Here is a 15,604-nt window from a genome sequence, read left to right on the forward strand (position 1 = left end):
ATACATTACTCAATGTATGGGATCTTAGTATTTGTTGCGGTTTAAAAAAAAACTTTAGGTAGTTTAATTTTTATTAAAAATAGAGTATAACATGTTTTATCAGTTGATGTTACTGTGTTTCATTTTGAGCTTGACGTTGAGGGCGACATTCAAAAACTTCAGAGGAGTCTAAAGGCAGTTAAGTATTAGGCCCTTCAAGGGCAGGTAGCTGGGTGTAGATCTTGTTGCTGTGTTTGAGCCAAGGGAACCAGAGGCACGCAAGCAGGGTGTCTAGAGACATGCATCTGTATTGAGAGCTGCATGATGTATGGAGTTATACACCTATGAGCGTCATCTTAGTTGTGGGCAGAATTATGACACTGTGCTGCGCTCCCCTTGGGTGAGATTAAAATCTGAGGGAGCGCTTCAAGCTGTTTTTCAGTGATAGTTTTGTTTCAGTTAAAGTTTACAGAAGTCGATTAGGTTTAAACAAATGAATGTTTTCATGATATTTAATTAAACCTGTGAATTATTTATTAATAATTTTCAGTTGAGGTATTTTAATATATTAATTGTGTCCTCTGATTAAATATGAAATAGTTATTAATTTGTTAAATTAATTGATTTAGACCTATATCGAGAAGGAGGAATCCTGCGCTGTTAGTGAATTGGTGCAGGAGGAGATTTTCAGGAAATTGACTCAGAAGAGGGTCAACCTTCAGTTAAAGAAGATGTTAATTCTTTGGACATTAGAAATGAAAATTGGCAGAATCATCTGATGTGGGTGAAGAATGCTAGTCCCTAGATGTAAGGGAGGCCAAAAAAGGGCAAAATAGAACATTGAGAAGGAACCACATTTGTGAGGGGGTTGAAGAGGTTTTGTCCTCTTTGTAGACAGGAGGTCTAAGCACCTTGTCTAAGCACTACAGAGTGTGACATTGTCCCTCACAAGACATTATAGGGTGGCCAAAGCAGCACAAAAGAGATTTGGACTGAGCCTGATGATATTGTGGCCTTTGGAGATGATGTGCTGGATCTGTATGACAAGGAAGATTGGAACTTGGACAATGTTAAGAAAGAGACAGCTCAGAGATAAGGATTCCCTGGGCGAAGACGTGTTTTGCCCACAGATGATTAGCCAGCCTACAATTATAATGATTGGTGACCGTTGGGCCATGTGGCAGAGTTCATAACACCATGAACCTGTAAAGCTTTAAAAGTGCTGTTATAAAGAGCAGAGTGCTCTCATTCAGTGACCAATAATAAGGTTTGTGCCATCCAAGATTTAGACCCAGACTTGATCAGTTTTATATTTAAGATGGCTTGTGATCTTTAAAAAAGTTGGTTAAATGCATTGAAGCAGTGCCATGATAGGCTCTTGGATGTGATTGGTCCTATGGCCTCAGAACTTGATATGGCAGAGGAAGACAAACAAAGGGGGTGAGTGTGGACACAGCTCCTCAGAGGCAGGAGTTATCGAGCAATTCGTTTCTTAGGAAATGCAACTACTGTTTTGATTACTGAAAGACAAAAGGCCATTCTGATAATAATTAATCCAAAGTTAGGTAACTTTGGTAAAAAGAATCTGGGGAGAACCCTAAATGTCTATTTTTAGGAGATTATTGGTGGGCGATTTGGACACCCTTGTGACTACTTTCCTCGCATTGGATAATTCCCAGGCATCATTGTGTAGAATCTTCGGAGGCAGAGTTTAAAAAAAAAAAAGTTTAATTCTTTTTATTGTGATGTTTCGTCAAGAAAACAAATGATAAAGTCACATCTGCGTACATGCAGGCAAAAGGTGGAGAGCAATAATCAGGTTAAGTTGTAATACACAGCCTTTCAATCCACAACCCTGAGGTCGGACGGCATCTCAGTATAGCAAAACCATAGTGAAAGCAAATCAATACCTTTATTGGACACAGATAGGGTAGTCGCACCACTTATTTTGTTTTAAACAGAAACAATACCAAACAAATAAATAAATCCAGCAGAGAGAGTCAAAATAGCATATAGTCCAACTTAAGGGTCCAGCTCGGACTAGTGGTGCTGCATCGCCCTAGGCCCCTGTTGGTATAAAACATATTTATAGGAGCATCACATGTTTCATAGAAAAAGCATAGACAGATCACAGTGAAGGCAAGTCCCATACCCCTCAGCCTACACACCCACCCCTGGATCCCCCACGGGGCATCGCCAGTTCCGCCGTTGGAGAATCACACAGTTCGCCACGGTATGCATTCCAGTGTCTCCATTTCTTGTCCCATACCTTGGGGCAACCCCTTATTTTATACACAGTCTTCTCAGCTATCATGCATTGGTCCATTGCAGCCACCCAGCCCACTACCAGTGGTCTGTCTGGGGAGCCCCATCCCATCGCTATGGAGCATTTGATCAACAGAAACCCCAGCGCCGCCCATTGTAGCTCCGGAGCATTTAGGTCATTCAGCCCCCAAATGTTGAGGACACATTCCGTAGGCGATGTGGAGAGCGGTTTGCCCAAGGAGCTGCTCATTTTACGCCGCGTAGCTGTCCAGAACCGCTGTATCACAGGGCAATCCCGCAGGATGTGGTAAAAGGTCCCAGGGAGTCCGCAACCACGTAGGCATAGTGTGTCAGGTCGCCGACCAATTTTGGCCGAGGTAAGGGCGGACATGTATGCTCCGTGCAACACTTTTAGTTGGATCAATCTAAACCTGTGACATATTGCCGATTCCCTCAGGGACATTAGCGCCGATCGCCAATGCTCTTCATCTAAGGGACCCAGGTCTGCCTCCCATTTGGTCCGTAATGACTGGAAGGAGTCGGGGAGGTTATTGCAGAGCTTACGATAGGTAAGGGAGGTGGCCTTTTCAGGAAGAGGTTCCGACAACATCCTGTCCTCCAAAGGGGAGGTATCAGGTATGGAGGCGAAGTCTGGAAAAGTGACCTGAAGAACGTGTGTGATTTGACGGTACCTAAAGAACTCAGTAGATGCGAGGGCATATTTAGTCAGCAATTTATCCTTGTGGACAAGGTCTCCAACCTCATAAATCCCAATTGCGTCCCACCTGTCAAAGCCCTGGGAGAAGCAGAAGGAGCCCAAACGTTGTGTGGACCACAAAGGCGAGGCTTTAGTAAGTTTGTCAGCCCATCCCAACCTTCTATTGGCTCTGTGCCAGACATCCACCATATGCGCCATAGGCCCAGCGTATCTAGCTTTAGTGGGTTTACTATATAGGGCCCCCTGGTAATCCTCTAGTCCTGTTTGATCTCTATCCAGTAGGAAGGCCGGATTCAGAGGTGAACCGTGTATCCAGTGGTTGATCACCACAAGCTGGAAGGCCCAATAGTAAAGACGGAGGTTAGGGAGGGCTATTCCCCCGTCATACCAGCCCTGAAACAGCTTACAGAGAGCAATCCGAGCAGCACCGCCGTCCCAGAGTAGCATTCGGAGCTCGCCTTCTACCGTCCTGAAATATGAGTCTGGAATGGGGAAGGGGCAATTCTGTAGGACACACAGGAAGCGTGGAAGCGCTAACATTTTAAACAATGCCGCCCGTCCCGGGAGAGAGAGCGGGAGTGATCGCCAATGAGCAACGTCGCTACGAAGCCTATGTAGTGGGCCTAACAGATTACGGTCATAGAACTGTTGGAAGTCGGGAGTAATGAAGATACCAAGGTACGTAAAGCCTTCAGTGGCTATTGTGATTGAAAACCCCCTAGGCAGGCGCGGCATCGGACCATGTAACATATACAACACCGATTTGGTAAGGACGTGGAACAGGCTGTTAATGGAGGACTGTGGGGACGACACGTATATCAGGATGTCGTCGGCGTAGAGAGAGATCTTGTCTACAGTCTCTTCGCTCCATCGTAGGCCTCTGATTGAGACATCGGTGCGGACCCAGTGAGCCAGAGGCTCCAGGGTGAGGACGAACAACAAGGGGGAGAGGGGGCAGTCCTGCCTGGTGCCCCGATGGAGAGGAAATCTCCGGGACATGAAATTATTGACCCGGACCTGGCCAAAGAGGTCCGTATATAAAAGACGCACCCATCCAACGAAGTTGGGTCCAAAGCCAAAGCGGTGGAGGACCTCAAACAGGTATGGCCATTCAATCGAGTCGAATGCCATCGCTGCATCGAGGGATAATATAGCAGCATCCTGAGACAAGGTGGGCTGACGGCTCAACACGTTTTGCACCCTACGGAGATTTAGCGCCGTGTTACGGCTGGGGGCAGAGTTTTTTACACGACTGGAGCAAAGGAATGTTTCTCCGCTCGTAAGTTTAACAAGTACCACTATCCGACGCAAGGAAAATGATCTTTCAGGGGCTTTTAATCAGACACTGGTTTTTGATGACAATAGTGAAGATCAAGTAGAGGTTGTCAATCCAGGCTACAGATATTTTCAGGTTTTTCCCTTGAAAGGGTAGGGGAACGTCTAAAAAGTTTTTCTTTAAATGAAACATGTTGACAATAGAGCAGTGGTTTCTCAATTCAGTGAAAGATTATGTCTTGAAGTTCAAGGAAATTCCAGGTGCAAAAATCAAGAGAAGTTGTGTTTTTGCAGGATCAGAAGGATCTGGTGAAAAAGGAAGCCCAGGAAATGTTAAGGATGGATAGTATAGAAAAAGTTCCAAAGGATTTAAAAAGTTTTTTTAGTCCAATTTTTCTGGTGAAAAAGGACGAGAGTTGACATCTATAAATAAATCTGAGGGACCTTAATTGGTTTGTAGAGTATAGAGATTTGAAGATGGAAGGAGTCTATCTCATGCAAGACATTCTCCAGGAAGAGGACTGATTAGTGAAAATAGATCAGAAGTATGCTTATTTTACAATTCCAATGGTAGAAGAGTATCCAATATGTACAGTTCAGGTGGGCAAGAGAGCTATATCAGTTTGCTTGCCTTCTGTTTGGGCTATCTTTGGCACCCTTATGTTTTCCCAAGCTTCTGCAGCCAGAGGTAGCAAATCTCCAAGAGAGGGGTGCACGTATTATTATGTATCTCAACGGTTTCCTGATTATGTCATAAGATGAGCAAGAAATAGAGGAACAGTTGCATTTAATGATTAATTTGTTGGAAGGTCTATGTTGTTTAATAAACAGAGAGAAGTTAATGTTAGCTCCAGGGAAAGAATTGGAATGTTCACATTTCTAGGTAGATACGATACAGTCAATGTTAAGTCTGGCTGTGAGGAAGGAGAAAAAGATAAAATATGAAGTGAATAATGTATTAGACAAGAATATGGTCTCTTTGAGGAATAATAGGTATTTTCCCATCATAATTTGAGGCTGTGTTCCTGGGTCCAATACATTACAGAGGTCTGCAGAGATTGAAGGCAGACAACCTGAGAAAGGTTTTATGATATGGTGATCTGATTTGTTTATCAGTGGAAGCAAGAGTGGAGTTTATTTGGTGGCTAAACAATATAGAGCCATAGAATGGCAAAGCGATTTTTGGAATGTCTCCTGGTTTCATTTTGGAAACAGATGTGAGTCTGCATGGTTCAGGGCTCAGATGGGTAAACAAGAGGTAGTACTTAAAGTGATCAGGAGAAAGCAAGTCCCGCAATCTAACAGAGGTAACTGAAGAATTGTGGTGTTATTCTAGAGAACACACAATATGTCTGATAGCAAAATACCTTCCAGACAAAAGCAACTAAGTTGTGGATTGAAATTGAAGATTTGCAAGTGATTGGAGTCTCAATCAAGACGTTTTTGTGGTGCCGTAGCAGCAATGGGGTCCTTTGAAGATAGATCTTTTAGCTTTTTGGTTAACAAAGCAGTTATAGAGGTTCTACAGTTAGTGACCCAGTGTTGCAACGGAAGCAGTTGATACATTTTAACAGGATTGGGGAAAAGGGTTATGCTTTTTCTCCATTTGCAGTGATTCAAAGAGTTCTCCTTCAAGCGAGGAAGCAGGATTGTCTGAATGTGCCAGTGACTCCTTTTTGGGTGGTTCAAGCTTGGGATTAGCAAAGGAGGAACCTTTTTTTATACCTGTCAGGTGAGGTTTGATAATGAAATCAGATGACAAGGGTCCTCTTGTATCCAATAAAACACCCTGAACCTTTTTGCTTGAAAGATTTCAGAAGTGGAACCCAGTTTGTAGGCTTTCAGAGGTGGCTCAAGAACTGGTATTGGAATCTTGGGCACCAGGCACAATAAATAGATATGTCGGTGTTGGAGGAACTGTGTATGTTAGGGCATGGAAATTGATTTGGATCTTGTGGAAACTTCTACAATAGATTTAAGAAACTTTTTATCTCACTTATTTGGAATATTATTGAGTTATGGGACAATCATTTGTTAAAGGTCAGCAGTAGTGGCAGGTCGCAACCTGGTTAATGGGAAATCAACTGGGAAAGATGTATTGATTTGTCGAGTTATGAAAGGTGTCAAATTGCAGAGACCACCTTGGCCAAAATATGATTATCCATGGGATGCCAATTTGATTTTTAAAATGTTTGAGAATTGGCCTCCTAATAGGTACTTATCTTTTTGCCAGTTGCCTGGTTTCTTTCACAAGAGTGGCAGATGTGAAAGAGTTAGATGTAAATAATCATTTCTACAAACATGATTGAGTTATGATTCATATAACACAAAGGAGAAAAAACATGTCTTCATCAGTGTTTTATCTGAGATTCAATGAACATCATCACTTGTGAGAAGTATAAAAGAATATGAAAGTAGAATGGATGAAGGGTCTAAAGGTTTGTGTTAGGAGAATCTGTAATTCATTAAAGTCACAGAGACTACCTTTATCACTCCCAGCCCACCCTTGCTTAGGTGGCTGGAAAGGAATGCTGAGGGATAAGATTGTCTAATACTTTAACTGTAGAAAATATTCTGGGTACAAAAATTAAACTTTGTTTATTGTGGTTTGCAGTGGTTTTGTGCAAGTTTTCATTTTGTTATGGTTATTTTCTAATACTTTGTTTACGTTTTGTCACAAATGCATATATGTTGTTTATAGAGTGAAGAAAGGAAGTTCTTTCATGTTCTGGTGTTGGATTCTGATTTATTTGTTATGAATTTATAAGGACTATGGTGTTGTCATTCTGGAAGTTTGAGGTTTGCTGTAAGTTTTCTTTGAATAGCTGCCTGGAATAGGCAATAAAGGACTTATGCTTATTTGTAGCCTCTGTGTCTTTAGTGAAATCTAGATTCTCCTAACACAGCCCTATGGTGACTGGAAAACAGCAAAGAGAAATGACTCAATAAAAAACTTTTAAAAAAATGTACACCACCAAATGTGGTTTTAAAGGTTTGTACATTATAAAATATGTTATGTAAAATGTAAAAACTGTTTAGGACTAAAATTAACTGAACTGACAATATAGGGCATTGCAGGATTTAGGAGCAGCCTGTTGCCTTTAGGAGGCAGCATTATAGGCATGTCTTTTAAGGTTAACTCCCTATCTCGTCCCTTTTATTTTCCTTTTCTCTTTGCAATAGGAGTTTGGGGAAGAGTGTGAAGCAGCAAGGCTGGGGTTTATAGTTAAGAGCCTATATAATTATGTAGATTTATTAAAATAAGACACAAGGTATTGCTTGTTCAGTTCATAGAAAGATTTTTCTCTTTCGAAAAGGTGCTCTAAGATACAACATAGGTAGAGATACTTAGTATTTATGTATATTAGGGAAGATGCCAAGATGGACTATGTATGCTGTCGTCATGAGCTACAAGTGTTTCGATTCCTGAGTGTTCTCATGGTTGATACAATGAAATTAGATATATTTTGGAAGCATTTTGGCACCCTTCTAACTCCAGAAATCTCACTAGTATTGTTTTGCCCTATAAACAGACCCTGCTGACTTGTTGGTCATTTGTTCAAAGTAATTTACTACATTAGACATTGGTCTACTGATTTTACAGGTCCTTATCTCGATGGAGAATCATTGGTAAGATGTACGGCAAGGTGACAAGCCATGTAACATGGAATTTGACTACACTAATATTGTATCAGTTAGCCCTGGGTATTGTTGGTTGAGAAATACCAAACATGCCTTTGGTGGAGTCAGTTGCATATTAGTGCAGTACACACAGCGGGTTATCTTCTTGAACCATGACATTATATGATCTCTTTCTGAATCACAGCTTCTGCAGAAATTTATGACCAATGTATTTAGCTAAGGAGGTTGTATTCCAAAGTTTCCTGTTGCAGTGTGAATATGTCAAGCTTTGTGTAGACTGTACAGTGTACACAAAAGTCTTCCACTTGGTCTCAATATCTTCCTCATAATCCTCCATGAGCAGGAGTTTCATCAGTGCCGCCGATAGTGCCCAGTACTTGTATTTCCACGGTCTGTGAATGGTGAAATGTGTGCCTTTAATTTGATGAGTTGTGGAGTAACATTGAACAATGCACGGATGTCCTTGTTGGTACTTGCATTGTTGTTCATATGTTACCTTTGGTGTTTCTTAACAGATGGACAAGCCTGATTGATATTTTCCCAACTTTATGCTTTGCTGTTCTGTCAGTCCAGTTCTTCAGTGCCATTAGACAATCCTTGTGACAAGCATTGCTGTTGTCCCTAAAACCACAGAAACCGGATAACCACTGCAAGCCTACTAAATTGCCAAGTACCTCTATTTTTAAGCACTAACTTTCAGGGTTGTGAGGGTGAACTATCATGGCTTAGGGTCTGACTTAGAGTTTGGTGGATTAGTTACTCCATCTCAGATATGACAGATATCTTGTCTGCATTATTATGAGTGCATCAGGATAAGATGTGATTGTAGTAAGGCGGATAGGATATCCATCACATTTTTTTAAACACCTTTTATTTATGTATATGTAGAGATTCAAACACGGCCAAGGCGGCCCTTAATATGATTAAGCAAGTGCAACAAATATATCATATAGATAAGATACAATTGTCCTGCTGTTCTGCCCCCACCCCCACCCCCGATCCACTGGTAGATTGAGAGAAAAAAGAAGAAAAAAGCATCTAAACTGCATAACCCATGCCGTTCCATAGTCCAGTTTAATACGGTCTCTTTTAGGCCATGGAATGTCTTCATTTCTTCACCCCGGAGTTGGTGAATTTGATGGATTGGTGCTTATTTGATTCATCTGTATTCCACCCACCTCTTCCATATTTTCAAGTGTTTTGGGAGGCAGCCCCCAGCTTTATACACCGCAATCTCCATTCCCTATCCATCACATTTGTGATGGAGTAACCCGGTCTGCCAAACTATAAATCAGGCCCTTAGTCTTTGAGAATAATGTGGGCTAAAATGTCTAATTTCAGTTAGCACATTTTTCATTTATAATAAATATAATGTCCAGTTAGTGTTATTTATAAAATTAAAATGTTATTTATGTTCGGAAGACAACATTGGCCCTAATTACAATGCCAGTCAGACGAGCATCTGACCTGCATTTTGTTGGAATGGAAACGGACCGACTAGTAGTCGGCGGTTCCATCCGACGAATTGGTTGCGACTGCCTACGAGGTGGTCGTAAATATCCATTTTCACAATGCGGCTTGTGTGGTGGGCGGAAAAGGACCGCTGCACAACCCGCATTAGATAAATGGATGTTTACAAACATTCATGCACAGTGAGCCAGGCCCCATGTGGTGCCTGGCACGTTGGGTATCAATGTTTGGGGAAGCACCTGTGGTGCCCTCCAGGCCTCCTAACGGAGGCAGCGGAGGGAAGGAGGCCCTGCTAGGGCCCCCAAAAGTCAGTTTCCAACAGCCTTTCAATGGCTACATTAAACGTGCATCGTAATCCCTACGGCGGTGTCTGAGCAGGCACCACCCCATTGTAGGGGATTACTTTCTGCTCGCTGCCCCAAAGGGCTCCTGGAGCCTGTCAGATTGGCAGCAATCAGCCCCTCCATCCCCTGCCTTCACCCGGACTGCATTTAGAGATGTTGGTCGGATCGCAACCGACAGGCCGTCGGTTGCGATCTGCCCGATATCCTAATTGGCCCCATAGTAACTTATAAAAGTTCAGTTGCAGTGATAGCACACTGAATAAGATTCTGCACACACAGCGTATCTTAGGAAAACATTTTTGTGGGAGCTTAGAATCAGCTGAAGTGCAGTGTTTGGTTTCCCTTAAGATTATAAGGTTTGCAGTTCGGTCTTTTCTGGTTATTGGATCCACAGTAGTTTGGTGTGGGGAAAATAGAGTGATTTGCAGTCACTTTATATGACAGACCACTCGTGGCACATTGTTTTCTCCTGCAGAGGGCTGTTATGGACTTCCATACATAAAAGTGTCATAAGCTCCTCCCTAAATTGCGAACGCCTTTTGATGCAGTTCAGCTGCCATTCCTGTAGAGGGGGGCAACTACAAAGGAATTTTACACTGAGACTCTGCTGTCAGAAATATCTGCCCCACCGCCTGTAACTGAGGCAAGGGACCCATAAAGAGTACAGACAAAGCAGCCTCATTTGTTGAGAGATATCCCAATACCGCCCTACTCTATATTACAATTCTAGAATTCAGAGTGATTGTTAGACTGAATAATATTTGCCATGATTTAAACATTACTGAAAATAGTAACTGGATCTCATAGCAGTTTTGAATTGTACTTATGGTTTGTCTTTGCAGTGTTTGCTATGAAAGAGCATCAAGGTACCCCACAGTCTTAACATTCATCCTGTCTGCTTTCTGGCATGGTGTATATCCTGGATATTTTTTTACTTTTATAACTGCCATCCCTGTCATACTGGCTGCTAAAAAGGTTTGTATTCCCATGAGGCTGTGTTGGAATGTTAACTGTACTTACACTTTTGGTTTCCCTATCCAATGTATTCTTTGTATACCTTTCCCCACAGTTTGGTTATTCTAATTTCATTTTCAGGTGTTAACAATTCTCATGATGGGCAGTCTTTCAAGACTCGCTGTCTCAGTACGATTGATTTTGGATGACTCGATTTGCAGGAAGAAACTTTAAGAGAATAATGCCATTATTTTACTTTGTTTTGGAAAGACCTTAAAAATCTTCCTCTAGGAGGTAATCAATGATGACTAATCTGCTGTCATATTACTATCAATATTGACGCAATCACTCACATATCTATGAAATTAAATGTTTGTGTACTAGACAAATGACTTGCTTAAAAATCTTAAAATCAATTACAAGCCCAAGTGTACAAAAAGACCTCCTTAAACTGAATGCCCGTCTACGATTGATCTACCAAACTTCTATTAAAACAAAATGTGAATGTGCAAGACCCACTGCACGAAGAAACCTTCATAAACATAATTCCTGATTACAGCTATGAAGCTAATTCTGTTTTGGGTGCAAACTCCTGTTTCTGACCAATAAAGAATTGGGAATAGAGAGTTGGCTAAAAAGGTAAGTAGTGTGGTTGGCCGTACACAGGGTTATGTGGAATGTCTGTCCATAGCAAGGAGATGTTAGCAGGACCAAAGTTGTGGCTCTGGATTGTGGAAGGATTATCAAAGTCTTTGCAATCCATACCCGGCCAAATGCCATGCATAATGGGGATTGACTGCTTTGGAGGTTGGGAACAGGGCCTGGCTATAAGGCATACCATGCGGCCAGCCCACCAAGGCCTTGTGGAGCAGGTGTTTGCCATACAGTTGGTTGGGTGAAGGGTTGACCACATGGGAACTTGCTGCAGGCTTTGCGGCCAAACCCCTCTGCACTGTAGAATATAAAAACAAATTCATTGCATATAGTATATCATCAAAAATTGTAAAACAAATCACTAAAAAATCGTTAACGATCAGTTATGGTTCTTTTGCTCATAAGACATTAGCATGTGCTTAGGAAAACCTCAGAGGTTCCCTCAAGAAGATAGTTACTGTGACGTTATGACCATAGAAGTAAATAAAAAACCATCTGATATTGCTCAGTTATAGTTAGCTGTTCAAACCATAACTCAGGCACTGCTCAGACTCTCACACATGACAGAAATTATGACATTTTAGAGAACATAATCGATGCTATCACCAATGACATGGCAAATGACGACATTACTGACTACACTACTGAGACCGCATACAATATCAACAATAACATAATTAATAACATCAATATAATGGACGTTTATGATTTCAGAAAACCGTTGCACAATTACATAAATGCAAATATGAAGAAAATAATTTTGAAGGCACAATTTAAGAGGTCTCATTCTTTCACACTGTCCACTAGCACCAATGGGTGTGCAAACTGTGGGTCCAATTTACAAAGGTACACTGAAACGAAGGTCTAACTCTACGACTTTCGGTTTTCACAAAGGGTATTTACGAGTAGTAAAGTTAGACTTTTATCTCAGTTAAACTTAAGTTTTGGTCTTATCTTTAACTGAGATCAAAAAGTTAAACATAAGACCAAAACTTAAGTTTAACTGAGACAAAAGTCTAACTTTACTACTCGCAAATGCCCTTTGTGAATACAGAAAGTCATAAAGCTATACTTTCATCTCAGTTTACCTTTGTGAATCAGGCCCTGTGCACATACTATGGTAATCAATTGCGTACATTGTTTTGACTTTCACCCACACCCATCCCAAGCAGAGCTACAATAGTTTTCTCCATGATTTTAATTAATGGGAGGAGCCTCATGGTTGACTATTAGTTGTAAGTGTCTGGTGGTTCCAGTGAAGTTGTTTTCATTAGAACAGTTACAATCTTTAACTTGAAGCCTGAAGTGGAGTAATTCCTTCTTCAGGCATTAATTGTTCATACACTGAATTGGAGGAGCACATACAAGGGCATGCCTTTTTAGTAATCCCTTTAGTAACAAGGCAACAGTTGAAGTTGATGAGGATTTATTGGCGTTGCATATTTTGGGTTGAATGCAGGGAAATATGTTCTAAGGAAAATTATGACTTGTGTAAGTTAAGGGGTGACACACTTGACAGGATTTTCCTCCACGCACAAACTTAAACACACATACTTACACACACAATGCACAGAGAAACACATACTCATATTGCAAATGTAATGGCTTGCTTTTATCTCTTGATTTATAGATAAGGAACAATTTCAGGCACTACTTCATTTCTTCAAGAACTCGCAAGGTTTTCTATGACATCATCACATGGATTGTCACTCAACTGGCTGTTTGCTACACTGTTACACCCTTTACCATTCTGGCAGTCAAGCCATGCATTAAGTACTATAGGTAAGTTTGTACTTTAAAATATGCCACAATTGTATTTGCTGTTTTGTTTCCTTTAAGGTCTCTCCATATTAGTTTTTATGAGACCATATTTAACTTGGGAAAACACATAACTATATAAAACGTCATCTGGAACATGGTTGCTCCTGAGATGAGACCCTCAAAACACATTTAATATTAATGTACCTGCTGATTAGGGTGGTTCTAACAAAAATGCAGCTAAATTTAATTGTTCAGATGTCAAAGTGATGTCTGCAGTTATGCTGATTTATTAGCAACGTGCTGTGATTGCTCAGTTTTAGCTTTCTTCATATTTTCATGATATTCTGTTAATGACAACATTTTTCTCCGTGGGTACAAGTTCTTAGGTATATGCAATCACTGCCTGTTAGTCACAGAACTGAGAGCTTGAGAGTGATGGTCACAAATACTCTGTAACATTAGTTTCAGACCATGTTGGCTAATTGTTTCAACTCGAGTATCCTGTGTCTATTCTTTTGTGAAGCAGGAATGCCATTAAGCACAGCCAGAAAATTACTATTGTTAAGTAGCCTGGCAAAACATATTGTTCAAACCGACTCCAGGCTTCCCTAGTTCTCTTGCTTTTATCCAGTCCCTGGTGTCACTTATTATCCTAAATGTATTTATCCACCTCATTTCATGCTGTTAATTTCTAAGTTAGACTTATCAGCACTGCTGTTACCTTACCTTATGTGACCACCAGAAAGAGATTTAGGAAGCAGTACTGAGTGAGGGCCTTTGTCCTCGTCCACTTGTAGAACCTTTTCTCTGTGAGCTTTTGATTGGACACACTGTGTCTACTTCTGCTGAAAAAGAGTGCCTGTATTGCAGTTTTTGTTTTGGGTGAAAGCTTGAGCTCAATAGTGCAGATCTACTTCATTTGTGGTTACAAGTCAGTGATCATGGCTTTAGTCCCGAGTGTTTCATTTAGGAAAGGTTTGTCAGATTCCATATGTTTGATGTGACTTGTTTATTCTGAAAACCAGTTTTGTTTAGCTCCCAGAGGAGGCCGGTTTGAGTGGCAAAATTAAAAGTGCTTACAAAATTAACACAACAGACTACAAAAAAGTAGATATACATACAAAGATCTATGTTTGCCTTGAACTTTATTGAAAACTAGACAGAATAAAATACGGCTCTTGATAGTGGAAAGTTTGGTGGACACAAAATAAATTATTGTTTCAGGTTGATCTACCCACTCTTAAACACAGTCCAAAATGATGGGCTTATTTTCTGAAATTCGTGTGAATGAGGAACTATTTCCTTAAAGAGAAATCCTTACAAAACTGTGCATAAGGAAAGAAGCAAATGAATGGCATTTTCCAGTTGGCTTAATCTTTCATAAACCCTATTCATAATAATAAAATTGGTTGTGGTAAATTAGCATGAGGAGGGTCTGCACCAGACAAGCTGGTATCTTTTATGTCAGTGTAGCGACTCACAGGCACAAGCATCAAAGGTTTTTGGGAGCGCAAACAGTGCGATTCGCAAAAATTGGCCGTTTGCGATCGCAAATTGCCTTTAGGGATGCATGAAGGTGTTTGGCAAGCGCAATTTAAGAATTCGCAATTTTTGGCGAGTTCCTGAATTACGATTGCATTTAAGGATTCACAATTTGCGATTCCTTTAATGCAATTCAAGAGGTACTTTGAAATAGCGATTTTGCTATTTGGGACCACAAATTGCAGTGAAATCAAACTGGTCTGTAATTTGCAAAAACTTTGAAAAATGCAATAAAATGCATTTTTCAAAGTTTCAGGATACACACACAGTGTGCGCGCAACATGGGTGCACATCACAATTTCAGGGGTGCAATAGGGTGTCCTTTTGACACCTTTGCACCCTTGAAATTGAATGCGCAATTTGCGAGTACATATTGGTACTCGAAAATTGCGCTTGCCATTTCCCTGTCATTCCTATGGGCCTGTAGGCCCATTAGAATGAATGGGAAACCATTCCTTAATTCCGACTCGCAATTTGCGAGTCGCAATTAAGGAATGTTTAGAAAACGCTATTTTAATAGCGATTTCTACATGCATAGGCTTTTGCGAGTCCCTAATTGTGATTCCTTAATAATTCCCTATATGCGGAAAGGTGTTTATGAAAGTTGATTATTGTCAGACACTGGTGTGAGCAGTTCAGTGTCGAGAAATGCTACTGAACCAAAAGCCTTTGTTGAACAGCAATCAGCACATTACTAGGCCTTGGTGTGAAATTCCTCTCCGCTCGTGGAGTTTGCAGAGTTTTTCCCACTATGTGCAGCGCGCAGAGTTCCGAAAAACTCCATTTGCATAGCGGGGTCGAATTTTTTCATCGCTCACGCTCGCCAACGTTAAGTTGGTGAGTGCGAGCGAGGAAAATCTTACTCCAGACGACCTCCTGGCGAGATTTGTCAAAGCGGGCCTTCGTGAAAGGTCGCTACTGCTCGTGTTGAGAATCTTCCGTTCTCATTGAGGAAGCTCCTGCGCTCGAGTAGAACATCTACGCGAGCCACAGAAAGAAG

At 41.1% G+C, this 15,604-nt stretch overlaps 1 protein-coding gene across 4 annotated transcripts in view; it reads left to right on the plus strand.

Annotated features, from left to right (window-relative positions):
• Window positions 1-15,604, plus strand: part of MBOAT1 (membrane bound glycerophospholipid O-acyltransferase 1) — a 473,424-nt gene that overhangs the window by 415,807 nt on the left and 42,013 nt on the right. For all 4 annotated transcript variants that reach the window (XM_078687935.1, XM_078687934.1, XM_078687937.1 and 1 more), the window contains 2 exons: window positions 10,536-10,668; window positions 12,932-13,083. In XM_078687935.1, the coding sequence (XP_078544061.1) occupies window positions 10,536-10,668; window positions 12,932-13,083 (285 nt within the window). The remainder of the gene's footprint in view (window positions 1-10,535; window positions 10,669-12,931; window positions 13,084-15,604) is intronic.

The sequence above is a fragment of the Lissotriton helveticus genome, chromosome 4_1 (genome assembly GCF_964261635.1).
Source record: "Lissotriton helveticus chromosome 4_1, aLisHel1.1, whole genome shotgun sequence".
Taxonomy (NCBI): Eukaryota; Metazoa; Chordata; class Amphibia; order Caudata; family Salamandridae; genus Lissotriton; species Lissotriton helveticus.